Source organism: Patella vulgata, chromosome 3 (genome assembly GCF_932274485.2).
Source record: "Patella vulgata chromosome 3, xgPatVulg1.2, whole genome shotgun sequence".
Classification (NCBI taxonomy): Eukaryota; Metazoa; Mollusca; class Gastropoda; family Patellidae; genus Patella; species Patella vulgata.
Genome location: NC_065881.2, coordinates 30,743,931 through 30,764,606, shown reverse-complemented (window position 1 = coordinate 30,764,606; position 20,676 = coordinate 30,743,931). Strand labels below are relative to the sequence as shown.

At 37.7% G+C, this 20,676-nt stretch overlaps 1 protein-coding gene across 4 annotated transcripts in view; it reads left to right on the top strand.

Moving 5' to 3' along the window:
• LOC126814503 (E3 ubiquitin-protein ligase RNF31) overlaps positions 1-20,676 on the top strand; it is a 384,135-nt gene that overhangs the window by 42,437 nt on the left and 321,022 nt on the right. For all 4 annotated transcript variants that reach the window (XR_007677627.2, XM_050539678.2, XM_050539679.2 and 1 more), the window contains exon 4: positions 323-528. Coding sequence is in view for 3 of the 4 variants with exons in the window: in XM_050539678.2 (XP_050395635.1) it covers positions 323-528 (206 nt within the window). In the remaining variant the exon portion in view is untranslated. The remainder of the gene's footprint in view (positions 1-322; positions 529-20,676) is intronic.

The window sequence follows — 20,676 nt, the reverse complement described above, 5'->3', positions numbered from 1 at the left end:
ACGTGTATGTCGCTATTGCATGTTGCATGTGCAGCTCAGTCGTTCTGTTGGGGCGATAAGTTCTTTATCTGTGAACATACTCTCAAAGTATGTCAAGTGTCCATGACTATTTATCATATCACAACCTGCATAGGTATTTGCATCTGAATATCCCCTACTTTTTTTGAAGAGTATATTTAATTTACATTTTATAAGCTTCTGAACACTGCTGCAGTAGAAATATTTTTTAACTTTTGCTAACCATTGACCACTCAGATGTTATGGCTGCAGTGGTAGAATATGGTTTGTAGTATGACACCTAACTGTATGAATTTATTTGCAGGGTAGTACTGATATCATGGAATTAATGGGCTATACTGTGAAAGTAGAAGATGGGGTTTACTTTCCTGAGGGAAAAGAACCAGATGTGGATATAATATACAACTTGTTAACAGATATTATAATGGCTAGACAAGAAATGGAACTGTATTTAATAGGTGCTCATCCACAGCCTGCTCATATTGATCAGTATTTACCACAAAGTACCATGTAAGTTATGGTAGTCAGTTTAAGATTTCGTGGTCCAAAATGTTCATGTTTATATACTCATCTGTTCTCAGTCCATCCGTTCTCTGTTAACTTTTTTATCTTTTTGTATCATAAACTGTTTGATGGATTTTTGGTCCCCCGCCTTTTGAAGAAAGCAGGGGACTATTAAAATTGGTCTGTATGTCTGTTTGTCCGTCCGTCTGTCCGTCCGTTACACTTTTTGGGATACACTAACTCTCCTTCTAATTAAGCTACAATGTTCACACTTGGTGTATTTTTATACGCCCACATTGAAATGTGGACGTATATTGCCGTCGCCCCCGTCGGTCCGTCTGTCGGTCCGTCCGTCGGTCCGTCTGTCCATCGTCCACAATTTCTTGTGAACGCTCTAACGCCAAAAGTTATCATCCGATCTTTCTGAAATTTACATGAATTATTTAAATTAGTGAAACGAAGAAGCCTATTGAATTTCAGCAATTTACGTTTATTATGTCTAGAGTTATGGCCCTTGATTCACTTTATTGAACCTTGTGAACGCTCTAATGCCAAAAGTTATCATTCGATTTTTGTGAAATTTATATGCATTATTTAGATTACTGAAACGAAGAAGCCTATTGAATTTCAGCAATTTCCGTTTATTACGTCTAGAGTTATGGCCCTTGTTTCACTTTATTGATCCTTGTGAAGGCTCTCACGTTAAAAATTATCATCCGATCTTTCTGAAATTTATATGCATTATTTAGATTGGTGAAACGAAGAATCCTATTGAATTTCAGCAATTCCCGTTTATTACGTCTGGAGTTATGGCCCTTGTTTCACTTTATCAATATCTTGACTAAGTTTGGAGCACAACAAATTGAGTCTTATTTATTGAGAGTGGTCTATTCCTTGACTACATTTGACTACTAGCAATTCTTAGGCTAAATAGCAACTTCAAGACATTGGAACAGAATAACTCTCCATCTAATTGTTGTTTATATGGTGAATGAGTTTGATGAATAGCATTCTTATACGCCCACATGTTTGTGGACTCTCTACAGGTCACAATTCTTATCCGATTTTTACGAAACGTGAAATATAGGTTTATCCCCAAAAGATCTCGGCTACTTTCGATATTGGCATGTATCGGATCGAAACTTCATGGATTATGGCCCCTGATTGTACGAAAAATCATGTTTTTAGCTTGTGGACCCTATAGAGGTCACAATTTTTATCCGATTTTTTTGAAACTTGAAATGTAAGTTTATAACCCAAAGATCTCGGTCCCTTTCGATATTTGCGCATATCGGACTGTAACTTCCTGAATTATGGCCCCTGATTGTACGAAAAATCGTGTTTTTAGCTTGTGGACCCTATAGAGGTCATAACTTTTATCCGATTTAAAAAAACGTATTATTATATCACCGTTACACCCTAAGGATGGCTGAGTTCGAATTTCGTGAAAACCGGCCCAAAATTGATAGACAAAATGGTCGCCGTTTGTTCTCAAATAGCGTAAAAATATGGTATATCAAGATTGTGGACCCTATAGAGGTCACAATTTTTATCCAATTTTGTTGAAAATTGAAATGTAAGTTTATAACCCAAAGATCTCGGTTCCTTTTGATATTCGCGCATATCGGACCGTAACTTCCTGAATTATGGCCCCTGATTGTACGAAAATACCACTTTAAGCTTGTGGACCCTATAGAGGTCATAATTTTTATCCAAGTTAAAAAAACGTATTATTATATCACCGTTACACCCTAAGGACGACTGAGTTCAAATTTCGTGAAAATCAGCCCAAAACTGACAGACAAAATGGTCGCCTTTTGTTCTCAAATAGCGTCAAAATATGGTATATCAAGGTTGTTGTCCCTATGGAGGTCACAATTTTAATCTGATTTTGTTGAAACTTGAAATGTATGTTTATAACCCAAAGTTCTTGGTTCCTTTTGATATTCGCGCATATCGGACCGTAACTTACTGAATTATGGCCCCTGATCACGTTTTTAGCTTGTGGACCCTATAGAGGTCATAATTTTTATCCGATTTAAAAAAACGTATTATTATATCACCGATACACCCTAAGGATGACTGAGTTGGAATTTCGTGAAAATCAGCCCAAAACTGACAGATAAAATGGCCGCCCTTCGTTCTCAAATAGCGTAAAAATAGGGTATATCAAAGTTGTGGACCCTATAGAAGTCACAATTTTTATCCGATTTTGTTGAAACTTGAAATGTAAGTTTATAACACAAAGATCTTGGTCCCTTTCGACATTTGCGCATATCGAATTGTAATTTCCTGAATTATGGCCCTTGATTGTAGGAAAAATCACTTTCTTCTTAACTTGTTCTCTATCCATCTCTCGAAAATGTGGGCGTATCCTGCCTGGCAGCCGCTGGTTCACTAAAGAAAGAGTAATGGGGTTTAATGTCCACTCAACACAAACTAGGTCATTTCGAGACTAACATATGGTTCAATTTTATTTCAATAATTCGCTTCCACGTAGGGGTCTTTAGCAGTGGGAGGAAACCGGAGAAAACACATGAGGTTGGACAGGCGACCCTACTCCTTGACACGTACAACCCTGGGAATCGAAACCACGCCAGTATCTCAATGACAGACCTTAAGATACAGCGCGTGCACGCTAACCATTCGCCCCATAACCCACCCCCAATCCCCGCCCCCCACATTTTCCACTAAAGCTAAGGAGACCGACAGTCGAGCCCTGATTACCATGGAGTTATGTAATATTGACTGTGATTGGGTGATTAAGAAGAACAGCGTATGTGGACAAAGTTGATGTGATGTATTGTATTGTATGTCAGGAATGCCAAGTGAGTTTTGAATGTTTGTGATTTTTTCAAGGAAGTAATCGCTGAAACTGTTCTCAAGAACAGATACGTCATCAGTATCTGGTAGTGTTTCCTAATAAAGAAGACATGAACGAATAATTAAAGAGCCTTAGCATTTCCAGAACTCAAGGATATTCTCTGAGAACAGTACTTTGCTTTTTATACGCCCACATTGGAAATGTGGTCACATTGCCATCGCACCCATACGTAGGTCTGTCCGTAGTCCACAATTTCTTGTGAACACTCTGCAGACAAGATGTATCATCTGATTGTTTTGAAATTGATATATGTTAGTGAGGTGAAGAAGCCCATTTAATTTCAATAATTTTCGTTAATTTCTTCTGGAGTTATGTATGGCCCATGTTTCACTTTGTTGAACCTTGTGAACGCTCCAACGAAAAAAATCATCGTCCGATCTGTATGAAATATATATCGTGGGTCTCCGCTTGAAACCTTGTATAACCGATTTTTGGCCAAAAACACTTTTTGATACCATTGTAAAGCTCATAAAAGCGTGCTTCTGAATATCAAAACCTCGTTTAGCTACGACAGTTTTAAATGTCTGAAAATGTCTGAATAAATATCACGTATAAAATGGCATACAATCAAAACCCCGTATAATAATATACGTGGTTTTGAATTGCAAATATTATCAACTGTAATATATAAATCTCGTATAAACCGATATACAAGGTTTTCATACTGCAGATTCCTGTCACGTGGCATCTATTTACTATAATACGAGGTCATTTTTAGCCAAGTAAGACATCGACGTATCAAGATAAAACGTAAGTTTCGTTTAAACTTTACTAGAATTATGAAAGTTTCATTGTTTTTGTGCCATTCAGTATCACACTGTTTAATTCTGGCATAGCAAAATAAGTAAATTTAATGTGTAATGTTTGTGTTTTACTGAATGTATCACTATGACGAAATGTCACATGGTCTAGATTTTACACGTGGTCCAGATTTTACATTAGACAAAGCCTTTAAGCCTACAAACACGAACAATAACTACGCTGTTTACTTACGCCATACCAAAAGATGTCATAATAATAGAAAAATAGCCCAATTAAACGCCTTTGTTCTTGGTTTTACGGAGAGAATCGCCATGGACATCCTTGGACCTTTGCCGCTCACCAATATAGGTAATCGATATATAATAGTAATCAGCGACTGCTTTACCAAATGGACAGAAGCTTCAGCTCTACCAATCCCTAAAAGCCGAGCTTAGGCATGGGCCTTACGGGCCCAGGCCGCTGTTAATGGCAAAAAGAGAAAAAATTCAAATTGTAGATGAAAGTTTCACGGTAATCGATCTAGCGGTGCGAGGGCGGAGACTGGGCTATCCCTCAACCTTCTCTGTGAAGTTCCACTCGGTGATAGGTCTAGGCTTTCCCGCCGTTATATGCCATTTCTGCGCATTGTATGCCATTCGAAACTGAATAGATTTTGTACGTGATCAGCTATTATGTAATTATTCTTCTATTACAGACCGTTTAGTCGTGTGTTGCGCATGTGTGCCATTCAAAAGCATAAAAAATAATCTTTTAGTCGCATTAGGGGCCCCGCGATTCTTGTCAGGCCCAGGGCTTTGCCATCCCTGAAGCCAAGACTGTAGCTATGACATTAAAATGCCGGATAGGGAACAAACTATCAAAGTAAACTCTTTCATGACGTCTGTTCTCTGAAAGACATACATTAGACTAGAACGACTAGTTTCCGACCCCAATCAAATGGAAGTGTAGAAGGATTCAACCGGACTTTGATCACTATGTATTGTGAAAAAGACCAGAAATTGTGGGATGAATATTTATCACAAGTCATGATTGCCTATCGACCATCTGTTCATTCAAGTACAGGCAAAACCCCGAATATGATGTTTTTTTGGCAGAGAGATAACTTTACCAATGCAGGCAATGATTGGACAACCAGCAAAGGAAGTAACTGAGCAAGATGTAGACAACTATTTGTCATGTCTTCAACACGAAAACAAACAATGTCACGAGATAAGTCGGAAGTTCCTTGTTACAGGAAGAAGTACTATGACTTAAAGGCCAAGAAGAGGAACTGAAAGAACGACAGGTAGTATGGTTACACAATCCTGTGAGAAAAGTCGGTGTGCAGCAAGTTCACTTCTTTATGGAAAGGGCCATATCTTGTTAGGAAAATCTATGATGTAACGTACCAAATAAAACAGTCCATGAAGAAAGCACCACGCGTTTTTCACTTAGATAGGCTTCTACCATACAAAGGAAGAAACCTTCCCACCTGGATGGGAAAACTTAAGGATTCAAACGTCAATTTTTTGTAGATTGCGTCGATGTCCCATTGTCTGTATATATGTTATTGTTAGCCATTAGAGATTCAATATTTCTTAAATGTTAGAAGTTAAACAGATGGTAAACGAATGAAGTAATCCGGTCATCTTATGCTATGTAGTTGTCCATTTTAGAAGTTTTTAAGTGAGAGAAATGGTATTGCTGTTAGTCAGCATCCTCGAAGAAGGTAAAGAGAAGTCTAAAGTTTGAGATGCAGTGATTCCGTTACAGAAATTGATATTGGATTATTAAAGGCTGACAGTGTCAGTAGAGATTTGGCCTGATCAACCAGAAACCTACTGACACAGGATCTTTCCAAATGAATTCGGAGCTGCATTGAAAGTACCGAACTCAAAGGAAGAATTAATGGAGGTTGGGAGCAATAGCCTATTATAGAGCAACTGCAAGGACACAGTATACGTGGATGATGTCTGTTTGATTATAATATGATCTATGCCCGAATAGTTACGTTCTTAGATACACATGATGGCATTATTGATAACGTTTTATAATCCGCAAAACTTAAGGTTTTCACATTATTATACATTTTAGGCTTTCTAAGATGTCTAAATAGAATTGCGGGATTGGGTCTTGCCTTGAGTCGTTGCAACGAAGAAACAACTAAAGAACCACTTGGCTGCTGCTCCCCATAAACGAATGAAGGTTGTGTGTTTATTCTGTCGAGACTTCCGATCCTTCAGTCGTATAATGCCATCACCCCCCCAAATCTACAAACGAGTTGCCACGGTACCAAAGTGGGCTTCACCACTATCCCAGCTTACAAGACAGATGATGCTGGACTGGACCCGTAAGTTTTCAGATCCTTTCCGGTCAGAAGAAGAATGGACAGACGAATGGAGAACCCTCAAAGGTGACCGCGAGAGTGTCAGTGATGTGTTGCCTATCTGTGCCGAAGGGGAGATAACGCTAACACCAACTCCTTCACTGGAGAAGTATTATCCTCATCAACCATCGTTCAACCTTGCCGGTCTGGTTACTCTTACAGATCTCACTATTAGAAGGATTACAGAGTTGCGCTGTTCGCGACTGATGAAGATAAGGTGTGGTACAGGGTCACCCCAAAGAAAACCGCCGTACAAGCCCCCCTCGGACCTTGGGTTCTTTAACCCGAAAGTTAACTCTTCGACCAAACTCCAACAACATGAGACCGCCTGGTGTTGACATCGCCCTTAAAGGATTCCATTTGGAAACGAGGAAGTTGACCTTGGCCGAATTTCTTGGGGAATCTTCTGACTCGCTAGATAGGAGAATGGTATGGAATAAACCTTTTGTCTGCACCCGTAAGCTGAAGACCACAGTATCTCTTCAAGATGTCCCGGCACCAGTTCCTGCTCAGAAGCGACCATGTCCAGAAAGAAAACCAGCACAGAAAGCAGCAGACCTTCCCAGTCGTTGACGCATGCCACTATTGCCACCAGCCAGGCGCGATTGGGAAGACAGTCAGGTTCCAGGCGCGATTGGGAAGACAGTCAGGTTCCAGTCGCAATTGGACGAAAGACCGTGGTATGGCCCTACATAGACTTGCAGAAGATGGAGCTGGAATATGAGGCCATGGCTTTGGAAGAAGGATTTCAGTCTAGGACACCAGTAATATCCCGCCACTACCTCCTAGACAACATGCTGACACTACTGGGTACCCCTATACCACCTCCAGGAAAGGGTGTCCAGCACAATGCCTGTAAGTCATGAGTATGAGTACCCGAGCCTTGGACACGGATGCGACTCGAAGCTCCTGAGGTATATAATGGAAACTAGCAACATGGGTAGTATGGTATTGGTATGATTTGGTATCTCTATAGCATGAATCTGGTTGGTATTGGTGTGGCGATGGAAGAATTGGTATCTCTATAGTATGTATCCGATTGGTATGATGATGGGAAGACTGGTCCTGCCCTGCCACAGTATGATGATGGGAAGAATGGTCCTGCCCTGCCACAGTTGACGTTACAGATCCCGGGTATCTGATGTTTTAGGTGGGGGTGGGGGTCCCATACGAGCGACTAGACGCTGTTCCTTGCCAGACCCTCTGCGACCTGCACAACTGACAGCTGGAAAATCTCGAGGAACTGTCTAGGTCAACACCGGATCGAATCCAGGACGCCATGGTTTGTGAACCAGTGCCTTACTCACTGAGCCACTTTGGCATTGTATCGGGAACTGTACTTTTCAGTTTTCCAAAATCACGACCCATCTGAAAATTCTTGTTATTACAAAATTAAATAATTGTCATATGAAATATATCATACACATGAAATTATTATATTGTTCCATTTTTTTATAAAATTTCGACAGCTCAAAACTAATAATTTTAACATTGTTTTTGTTAAACTTTTATTTAAACTTTCGTTGATCAAAAAACACGTACCCGAAGAATTGATCTTCTTTCTAGAATAAAAAACACATATATAACATTTTTCGATTATATTTTAGAATAAATAAATATTTTCACTTGAAAATGTTCATGAATCAAAACGTACACATATTTTCACCAAATTGATACCCGATGTTATTACGAAAAATGCGACAGTATTATGTAAAACAAATTTTATCGGTTAACTCCTTTACTAATTTTCCCCATTTTCTTCGTTATACGAGGTTTCAAGCGGAGACCCACGATATGCATCATTTAAATTAGTAAAATGAAAAAGCCTATTGAATTTCAGCAATTTCCTTTGATTATGTCTAGAGTTATGGCCCTTGTTTCACTTTGTTGAACCTTGTGAATGCTCTAACAACAAAAGTTATCATCCGATCTGTATGGAAATTATATGCATCATTTAAATTAGTGAAACGAAGAAGCCTATTGAATTTCAACAATTTCCGTTAAGTCAAGAAATTGATATGCATTATTTGAATTAGTTATATGAATTAGCAATTTTTGTACATTAATTCCAGAGTTAAGGCCCTTATTTCAGTTTGTAGAACCTTGTGAACCTTCAAGCGACGAAAATTATAATCTGATCTATATGAAATTGTCTTGTAAATAAATTCCCCCAATTATCTACAAAAGAATAAATGTGCGACAACCCTTGTCGACTGCTCAGATGATTTAGCTGCTGTTGGCGTATGTTTCGTGGCCTGGCAATCTTTCTTTCAGACTTTAAGAGCTTATTGACATTTTGTCTCATTTGAACATAGATTTGCCTGATATTTATATCCCAAAGATCTCAGTTCCTTTCAATATTGACGCATTAACATAGCTGGTTTTCTGACCATCTCTCGCAAAATGTGAGCGTATGTTGCTTGCTATATAAAGTCACCATAAAATTTTGAGATACTTGAATGCCATTGTTTGGTTTCCCACTTGGTCACCTTGAGATTACCCTGTAATAGACTACAGGGTCTTTTAATTCAACTGATTGATTGAATGATAATTAGCAGTAATCTTTGATGACAATCTTCAGGATTCAAATTTGCTTAAAGGGGCATGATGGGAGATTAGTTAAAGAGCTGTCAGTTCTCACTATAATAGTTAAAAAAAAACTAGATAATGTAAAGGGAATTTGCCGAAAATTTCAGTCAAATTGCTCGTCTCTGAACCAATATATTAGCTTTAAATTTTAGGCTGGCCTCGATTATCATTACTAAAATCAGTACAATAAAAATCAAAGTCTTGATTATCCATTTTAACATTTTAATTATTTTTCAAAAAATGTGTTCCAGTCTGTTAGATATCACAGGCTAGCGATGGCATTGAGAGTTGATTATGGGCTGGATAAGTTACTTAGGCTTAAAGAAAGACCTGCAATAGGCAGATTTAGATCTGGCATTGTCTGAAAAAGTGTCCCAAATCAAAAGTTATCAAATTAAAAAGTTATGTTTTTGTAATGGTATGACTTCTAGAGTTATCACCCTTGTTTCACTTTGTTGAACTATGTGAACATTCGAAAGTTATTTTTTGATTTGTATGAAATTTATATGCATCTTTAGTGAATGAAATGCAGAATCCTATTGAAATTCAACAATGTACATTTATTGCATCTAGAGTTATGGCCCTTATTTCACATTGTAGAACCTTATGAATGCTCTAATGACAAAAGTTACCACCTGAACTGTATTAAATTTATATGCATTATTTAGATAAGTAACACGAAGAAGCCTTCATGTAACTTCAGCAATTTTTATTAATTAATTTATGGCCCTTGTTTGACTTTGTTGAATCCTTTGTGAATGCTCTAACAGTTATCATCTGATCTGTATTAAATTTATATGCATCATTTAGATTAGTAAAATGAAGAAGCCTATTGAATTTCAGGAAGTCCTGTTAATTACATCTAGAGCTGTGGACCTTTAGACCAGAGGGAGAAGGGGGGTATTATCGGAAAGGTGGGCAAAAAGCGGGAGTTGACTTTTCTAGAAGCATTTTTCCTCAGGAATCCGAAAATGGTGAGTGATCAGTCAGGTGAGGGAGCGTTCGGGAGTTATCGAGGTCAAGAGGTCACCAGAGGTCAAAAGGGGCTGGCTTATGAATTTAGCCACTGATGCTGTCTGTCGCAGATTTCTTGTTGGAACGCAGCTGAATCATTGAATAAGTGACGAAGGATAATTTTTCGAAACCAATTAATCAAATTATGACATAATTGAAAAGGTCACCGAAGTCAAATAAGCAAGAAATAAGGATGCACTGAGATTAGGGGCAAAACTAATGTTATTTTCAAAATGCAGTACAATGCTGCATGGTCTGGCGAAGTAATTTCACCCAAAATTAAGGATTATGTTAAACGAGTGATATGTCACACCATAAGTATATAATCTATAAGTATATAATCGCGAACATTTTCACAAACTGGAAGTATTATTAGTTACCACTTCCGGGTAACCGATTGTGGATTGTGATTGACATTACTCGATATTCATGTCCATGCATGCACATGACTCCTCATCCGATTCATTATCGTCATCAACGTCATTAGTATCGACATTAATTTCATCGAAAATGTGTTTTTGGGGTACGCTTCCTCTACCCATTTCAGGGAGAAATCCTCATTCCAACCACGTAGGGTTGGTGACTCCAGTCCAAGTCTTGGTGAAGACGCACATCGCCACATCCTCGCCACATAGTTGGCTCGACAACAATGAAGCTTGAGGGACTTGGCACAGGGTGGAAGCAAGGTCAGGTCTACGATACTTCCTTTCTTATAATTTGCCCTGAAAATATCGTATCGAGCCTGATCTACATTCGTAAGGCGAGGCTGGCCTGTAGAAAACGCAAACTATTTTACTCAAGGCACTGAACGTGCGTTCCTCCAACACAGGTTAAGACTCGTCATAATTATCGAACCAAAAGATTGATGACACTGTATCATCTGGAGAACCGGGAACAAGCGGCAGTTCGAATCCCCTTTCAAACATGGTCTTGCTGCATTCAGCCCATGCGCTCTCGATCGCTCTCACGTCATCATATTTGATGGCATGTCCAAGACGAGAAAGGATAAGAACAGGCGCCTTTTGGCCGCAGATGCTGTGGAGTCCAGTTGCCACGAGAACGTGCTTTAACGACAGCATCGTCCCCTTGGCGGCACAAAACAGAATGTCCTGCGCAATGGAGTCCGCGAATCTCAGAGTTTCCTGGCCCGGTTTGTGATGGCTTCTTGCGTCATGCAAGATGTTTATCAGAAACTTAAAGATCTTCACTTTGAAGGGATTCGACAGTGGGTGGCCAATTGATAGGATTGGCCTCATCGATCACCTTTTCATTCAAATTGGCTAGGATTCCAGCGGCACGCTCAAAGATGATATCATCATTGTCTCTGATGAATTGTTTGACATCGACGTTACTCAGTGATCTACTGCTCCAAACGACCTGTTGGCTGTGGTATTCCACTGTGACAAATACAAGCTGCTCTCCAAACATTTCAATCAGTTTTTGCTTCACTTCGTGCAACGTTTGAACCGTAAATCTCTGCGAGCATTCGCATAGATACTGACTGACAACCATTGATGACATGAGTCTGGACGAAATCACGCAGGTTCTGTTTTCGGTCTTCTCGGTCATTGGCAGCAGTCTCAGCAGATGGGAAGCGTCTGCCTTCTGAAACTGGTCTTGTGTATTCACGATAACATATAGGGTGAAGGCGTATTTCCTTCGCAAGGAGAACAGTGTGGTCGTAGTTCTGAATATGATGCAGCATCTGCTCATCATTTAGAAACTTTGCAGCACGTATTAGGGTATCACAAGCAGTGGCGGTCAGAATTTTGGTGGGCTTTTGTTTTTCCTTGGTAATGGTACCGTATGGATGGCGGCAGTTCAGATCCAGGCATTTTTCTGGAAAAAGAATTGAAGTGCCGGCGCGCCGGGACTCACCGGCATTCACCGGCCGGACTCTCTAGGCTTCCTCTAACCCTTTTTGGTAGATTTGGTGTTGGAACTGGCGATGATTTACGATCCTTGTTTGCGATTGAAATTGCTTTTGTGAAATTCGTGTAGCACAATGTGTGGGCACCGTGTTTGGGCTGCAGTATATTAGGAACACCGTCACACTGCTCTTTGAGGTAGTACTCGCCAGAATACTCATTTCGAGACGACTTTGCGAGAAGAATCCGCGTATGTTTGTGACCATCGATCGGAAGTATGTTCTTAGATTCAGTAAAGAGGTGTGAATAATGTATAACACAATACATTTTTTGCTTTGAAACAAAAGCCGTACATTACCTTACGTTCACAGCTCTGAATATATCCACAATGCTCTCAAAACACGTCCTATTGTCTCAGTTCACTACATGATCAAGACTGTGCGTAATAGTACGGGAGCATAGCCTTATAGCAGAATTATAGGCATAGGCAGTCACCTGATGTAAACCACTTGAAGAAGCCGGCGCTAACTTGGTATACTCGGGGATATTGACTGGACATGGAAATTTAACTGCCCGGATAGATAGAAAATATGGAAGGGGAGGCATCAGAAGTGGCGGAATTCATATGCCAGCCTCAAGTGATCTCCAACCTCTCTGTGACCTTTTGACCTTTTCAATTACGTCATAGTTTGATTAATTGGTTTCAAAAATTATCATTCGTCACTTATTCTATTTTTCAGCTGCAATACCAACAAGAAATCTGTGACAGACAGCATCAGAAGTGGCTAAATTCATAAGCCAGCCTCCTTTGACCTCTGTTGACCTTTTGACCTCGATAACTCCCGAACGCTCCCTCACCTGACTGATCACCCACCATTTTCGGATTCCTGAGGAAAAATGCTTCTAGAAAAGTCAACTCCCGCTTTTTGCCCACCTTTCGGATAATACCCCCCTGTCTCCCTCCGGTCTACTTGTGAATGCTATTTTGACAAAATTTATCATCCGATCTGTATGAAACTGATATCAGTGTCTTGTAAATGCTCACCATTATCTATAAAGGAATATATATGTGACAACCCTTGTCGACTGTGCTGACGATTTAGCTGTCGTGGGTGTATTTCTTGTCAATTAGATCTGTCGATAGCAGACATGTACAGAAAAATGATTGACACTGTCCCATATATAATGTATGTTTCATCCATATTTATCTCACTCAATTCACTTGTTGCTTATCTCTGCTTTTCCCAATCTGATTAAAATACAGATTATATTTCGTTTCGTTTTTTTATACTTTCGATGGCCTACACTACATGAAGATCTGACGGGTTGTAGCGATAGGTTGCGTCAGATGTCATACGAGCGGCTTTTGACCCTATGACGTTAGACATTTGATTAACCAATCAGCATTGATGTTACTAGTGGATTACCCACAGTTACGTGCAAAACTCGCCTAAAGCTCACCGTAACAGACCGTTTCATTGGCTAATCATTCACATCATTCAGAACACATCAATGATAACAACTCTTCCAGATTCTATTGTAGTAAAGACAAATTAAACAAAATTTTAAACTAAAAAAACGTAAAGGAAATAGGATCTGTGTTTAAAGCGATAATTTCATATTTTCTAAGAAAGTCAAAACATAATTATTTCTGTCTTTTGCTCAATAGGTTGTCAACTCACTATTATACAATCATAGGTATTATTCTCCCTCTTAAAAATCCTTTGACCCCGAAAATAATAACACAATTACCTCCCTTGTTTTTCTATTCCCCCCATTGAATAGCTATCTTCAAACGTTTGAATTTGAAGTTAAAAATGATATTTTGCCAATTTCTCAACTGGCAATTGTGAATTATAGGATTAATAGGATTATTCTTTAACAAGGTAGGACTGTTTATAGATACCATCTATTTTAAGGCTTTATTTTAATAAATTTTAAAAGTAGAACATAAAAATATGAAATTGCAGCTTTAATCAGATTGATATTTTAACAATACTCAGCAATGCATCTCTTGCAATAGACCTACTCTGGAATGACGTCAAGTGGGTTTTTCCAAGCGGAAAGTTGAATGACAGGATACAAACACAACCATTATTATACTACAGCCACTTTTAAGTTTAGCCTAAAGACTAACGTCAATTAGTAGTCATGAGAGCAGATATAAACATAAAGTACATATGATCGATATGACTTTCTATCCGTTTCCAAGGCCGCTAAATAACTCTGACCGTTTCGTAATTTTGATAAAACGGCACCATTATGGTTGTTTAAAGGTAGACTATTTATTTTTGAGCATCAGCATTTTTGTCTCACACATTTAAACAAATAAAAATGTCCAGATAGAGTCTTTATCTACAAAACAATTTATAAACATACATAAATACAATAGGGCAACTTGTATCTGATCGCACCTAGTATAATAACAAAGGCAAACATCGGTGTTTGTACACTGTCACATGACTTTCCTTTTGGAAAAACCCATTCCGGATTATGTCTACTGTTTTAAAACTTGGTAAGCTGGATTTTCTACTAGTGAGTGTAATAAACTTTATGATCATGCCCACAGCATGTGTTTGTAACAAACACAATAGTAGAACTGCGATGCAGTAATGACGGGTTTCACCGGTGCCACGTTACCCTAAACATGTCACTCCAGGTACCAATGAAACCATTAAACAGGTTTCCACATAAGCATTGCACACATCAACCAAATCCAGCAATATCAATTCATTTTTGTCCCCCGCCTTTCGAAGAAAGCAGGGGACTATTAAAATGGGTTCGTCCGTCTGTCTGTCCGTCTGTCTGTCCGTCCGTCTGTCTGTCCGTCTGTCTGTCCGTCACACTTTTTGGGACACAATAACTCTCTTCCTAATTGAGCTAGAATGTTCAAACTTGGTGTATGTGTTTATTAGGTCAATGCCTTGATGGAGTTCGAAGATGAGCATTTTCCGCTTAGGGTAAGCAGAGATAAGCAATTTGATTGGTTGATGCTTTGGGACACGATAACTCTCTTCCTAATTGGGCTAGAATGTTCAAACTTGGTGTATGTGTTGATTAGGTCAATGCCTTGATGGAGTTCGAAGATGAGCATTTTCCGCTTAGGGTAAGCAGAGATAAGCAATTTGATTGGTTGATGCTTTGGGACACGATAACTTTTAATTGAGCTAGAATGTTCAAACTTGGTGTATGTGTTTATTAGGTCAATGCCTTGATGGAGTTCGAAGATGAGCATTTTCCGCTTAGGGTAAGCAGAGATAAGCAATTTGATTGGTTGATACTTTGGGGCACGATAACTCTCTTCCTAATTGAGCTAGAATGTTCAAACTTGGTGTATGTGTTGATTAGGTCAATGCCTTGATGGAGTTCGAAGATGAGCATTTTCCGCTTTGGGTAAGCAGAGATAAGCAATTTGATTGGTTGATGCTTTGGGACACGATAACTTTAGTTCTAATTAAGTGAGATTGATGAAACTTGGTGTATAGTTTCATTACAGTAATACCTTGACTAAGTTTGATAATGAGCATTTTCTGCTCAGGGTAAGCAGAGCGATACGCAATTTGATTGGTCGAGACTTTGGAAAACAATAACTCTCCTACTTTGATTGTTAGACTATAAGTAAAGATATACTGTTTGATTGTTCAATACTTTGTAAAAGATAATTTGTGATAAATTTATATGTGTCCTCTAATTATTTTCCTATTTCGGCGGGGGACATCAGCCTCACTGTTGGCTTGTATACATTTGTTACATGTAAGTGTACAGTACTTCCGGTGATAATGAAAATGTTCAATTAGTTTTATGAAATCAGAAATGAGATAAGGCATCACATGGTGAAAATTTTATGTAAATCGAATAATAATTGCCACTTTTATAGACCAAAAACCTTGAAAAGTGACTTGTAGAAAATCGTCTATTTCTCTGAAACCGTACAAGTTAGAAATCATTTTCTGGTATCTGTATGATCGTATGGGTTCAATCTATTTGCTGATTGGAATCAAATATCATAATTTTAAAAACATTACAAATCGGACTCATTTGAATAAAATATCTGTTTTGAAGGCTAAAAATACAGTTTTTGCCAAAATGACGTTACTTTCGGTGATAATGAAAATCTTAAATTACTTGTATGAAACTGTAAATGGCATTAGGTATCACACAGTGAAAATTTCATGAAAATCGAATAATAATTGAGACTTTTATGGACAAAAAACCTTGAAAAGTGACCTATTGAAAATTGCCTATTTCTCCGCAACTGAACAAGTTAGAAACCATTTTGTGATATCTATATGATCGTATGGGTTCATTCTTTTAGTTGATTAGAATCAAATATCATAATCTTAAACGAACAACAAATACGACTCATTTGAATAAATTATTTGTTTCGAAGGCTATAAATACAGTTTTTGTCCAAATTTCGTCATTTCCGGTGACATTGAAATTGTTAAATTGTGTTGAACTAGTCACAATTGACATTATGCATCAAATGGTTTCACTTTTATGAAAATCCAAAAATAATTGACTCTTTTACAGGCACAATAGTGTAAAGAGGGACTCATGCAAAATTGACCACTTCTCGGCAACTGCGCATATTACAAAGTAATTTTCACATACATTCTCTCCGTATAGATTATTGCTATGAGTTTATGAAAGTTACGAAGTAATATTTACAAATATGAAAACGCTGGATGGGTTGTAAATAGCTTAATTTTACACTTTTTTTCACCTTTTAATCGAAATAGCCCGAAAACGGAATCGAAATTAAAAAAACTGGGCCCAACCCTTTCAGTTATACCAGATTTGAAAAAAATAATATTTGCTTTCGAAAAGTGGTACCTAGCTGTCAAAATTGTAGTTTTTGGTAAAATTACGCCACTTCCGGTGCCGACAGATAACTCTATCGGTAACAAAAAAAATGGCAATTGAGACAACGGTGCATATGAACTTTGTTTTATACAAATCAAACAATAAATAATTAATCTAGGACTGAAAAACTGAATTAGCCAATGGCGGCCAAGGAAAATTACCGAGACAAAAAAAAATCAAATTTTTGCTCAAGTCAGATGACTCGTTAATTTTGTGTAAAACACAACTAAAAAATATTCATAAATAAAAAAGTTTTTTGTAAAAATATAAATTTTCGAAATTTGGCGCCTAATATCATATCTGCGAAGATTTGCCGAAAATCAAAAATCAAAAGTAGCGTAGCTATGTGCCCTGTCTCCGGCCATGCCAAAATGTATCGAAAGTTAAAATCCAATGATTATTGTTAAAATTACTGCAATATTTCTAAAAACGATAGCTTCGGTGATTTCGGACATTTCACATTGTCGCAGAACGTTCAAAATAGCTTTATCCTGTCAAATTTGAAAATTTTGAAAAATAACAAAAATTGTCTCTTAAACAACACTTTTCATTTTTTGAACGGTAGAAGTCAGTGACGAAGTTTCGAAATTTTCAACTGCTATCGTCCGAGAAAAGACCCAGGTTTTCTGAAAATGTCATTTGATTGAAAATAGGTAAAGAATTGACAAAACAAGGGCTGTTTTATAACTTTTTGACACCATACCAAATTCGGCCACTTCCGGTCGGCGCAGAAAGTTTGAAAGCCTAATAATAATTTTAGTAATCTCAATAGGCTTTCAGACGAACGTCTGAAAGCCTAATAATAATAAGAAGAGTAATAATCTTAACAAAAACAATAGTGTTTCACACAAGCTACGCAGTGTGAAACCCTAATTGTGTCATTAAGCTTTCATATTTTATATGAAAGCTTATTGTTTCTGTTAAGATTATTAGGCTTTCAGCTATTGAGATTACTAAAATTATTATTAAGCTTTCATATTTCATATGAAAGCTTATTGTTTTTGTTAAGATTATTTTTAAGCTTTCATACGTATTACGTATGAAAGCTTATTGTTTCTGTTAAGATTATTATTTTTTTTTTTGTGTATTTTCTGCAAATCTTATATCTTAGAATCTAACCATGGGATCTTTCGGAAACTTTGACCTACCCCCCCCCCCCCCAAAAAAAAAAAATGGGGTGCGACTGTGGATTAAATATATTTTCAAAAGTTTTACGAATCCGAAATCACCGAAATTTACGAAAGAAGAAATTGACCTACATAACTATGAGACTATTAGACCTATTTTACTAATACTTTTTTCTTTGAGTACCTTGAAAAAAATCATTTTCATCTGCAATTTCAGATTTTATGAATTATTGATTTAGATTAACTGAAGCTGCAAGCTCATCGTATGACGTATATAATTTAAAGTTTGGATTTTATAGCAGCCAATAATTGATGGATTACATCTAAGTTATAGACGAAGATGTAATGATACGTTGTAAAAAAAATTGTAAGTTGTTCATTGTTGCATACATTTTGGCCGACGTTATATGCATGTACAGTGCGTTAGAAAAAAATCCTAACCGATACAGAATGCCCGTAAATGTTTTCCCGAGATTACCGAACTTATTTTGTTGTTATTCAAACTGGCCTGTACATTATACATGTACACGTTTTCACGGCAGCATTACTATATTACAACTCCTTCAATATAAACATTTCGTTAAAAACTGAACAACGCATGTGAAATTGGATGTTCGGCAACAGAATTGAATACCTGGCGTAATTGGACACCTTGACTAATTTTAATCACAACTCGGGAAATTGAACGGTCCAACTAATTATTGACCAGTCATCAAAATTAAGCGGGACGCTTATCATTACACACGTGTCGACAAACTAAACACTAGTCAATTAACGCTTGGTAATCAAAATTGCACGTTGAGATTTAAGTTGTATACAAGGACAAATTGAATGCTATTAGGCCAAATTCAATGATATTTATGAATAATTCTACATAGATTAGATAATAACGCTATTTACCCGAGATTCCACGGTACCAGTCGTATAGTGTTAGGTAACCAAACAACTTGTTACAATTCGATATGCGCAAATATCGAAAGGAACCAAGATCTTTGAGTTATAAACTTACATTTCAAGTTTCAACAAAATCGGATAAAAATTGTGACCTCTATTGGGTCCACAACCTTGATATACCATATTTTTACGCTATTTGAGAACGAGGGGCGGCCATTTTGTCTGTCAGTTTTGGGCCAATTTTCACGAAATTCGAACTCAGTCGTCCTTAGGGTGTAACGGTGATTTAATAATACGTTTTTTTAAATCGGATAAAAATTATGACCTCTATAGGGTCTACAAGCTAAAAACGTGATTTTTCGTACAATCAGGGGCTATAATTCAGGAAGCTACGGTCCGATATGCGCGAATATCGAAAGGAACCGAGATCTTTGTGTTATAAACTTACATTTCAAGTTTCAACAAAATCGGATAAAAATTGTGACCTCTATAGGGTCCACAACCTTGATATACCATATTTTTACGCTATTTGAGAACGAACGGCGGCCATTTTGTCTGTCAGTTTTACGCCGATTTTCACGAAATTCGAACTCAACAGTCATTAGGGTTTAATGGTGATATAATAAAACGTTTTTTTAAATCGGATAAAAATTATGACCTCTATATGGTCCACAAGCTAAAAACGCGATTTGTCATACAATAAGAGGCCATAATTCATGAAGTTACGGTCTGATGTGCGCGAATATCAAAAGGAACCGAGATCTTTGTGTTATAAACTAACATTTCAAGTTTCAACAAAATCGGATAAAAATTGTGACCTCTATATGGTCCACAACCTTGATATACCATATTTTTACGCTATTTGAGAACGAAGGGCGGCCATTTTGTCTGTCAGTTTTGGGCCGATTTTCCCGAAATTAGAACTCAGCCGTCCTTAGGGTGTAACGGTGATATATTAACACGGTTATTTAAATCGGATAAAAATTATGACCTCTATAAGGTCCACAAGCCAAAAAACGCGTTTTTGCGTACAATCAGGGGCCATAATTCATGAAGTTACTGTCCGATATGCGCGAATATTGAAAGGAACCGAGATCTTTGTGTTATAAACATACATTTCAAGTTTCAACAAAATCGGATAAAAATTGTGACCTCTATAGGGTCCACAACCTTGATATACCATATTTTTACGCTATTTGAGAACGAACGGCGGCCATTTTGTCTGTCAGTTTTGGGCCGATTTTCACGAAATTCGAACTCGACCGCCCTTAGGGTTTAACGGTGATATAATAATACGGTTTTTTAAATCGGATAAAAATTATGACCTCTATAGGGTCCACAAGCCAAAAAACGCGTTTTTATGTACAATCAGGGGTCATAATTCAGGAAGTTACGCTCCGATATGCTACTTTTGTTGCTTAGAGTCCTAGCGGTGGTCTATGGCGTGAAAAAAAAGTCGAAAAATGGTTATATCTGTAAATCTGCTTCTAATGGTATAAGAAGGGTAAAACTGTCCAATGGATCTTTCTGAAACTTCTGGTGCAGGGAGTTAAGTTCCCATACCACTTGTTAAATCTATCCCGATAATGATCCGTAAACAGGAAGTAGTCAAAAAAATATTCTATATTTTAAAAAAAAGATAGTAAAAAAATCGGCGCTCTTGCAAAAATCGGGATTTCACCGTCGGGTGTGACCTGATCAAAACATCTAAATTTGACCTACATTTTGGGATACCTGAAGACCATCCAATTCCAGAGTTATCGCCCTTTATTTTTCGATTTTTTT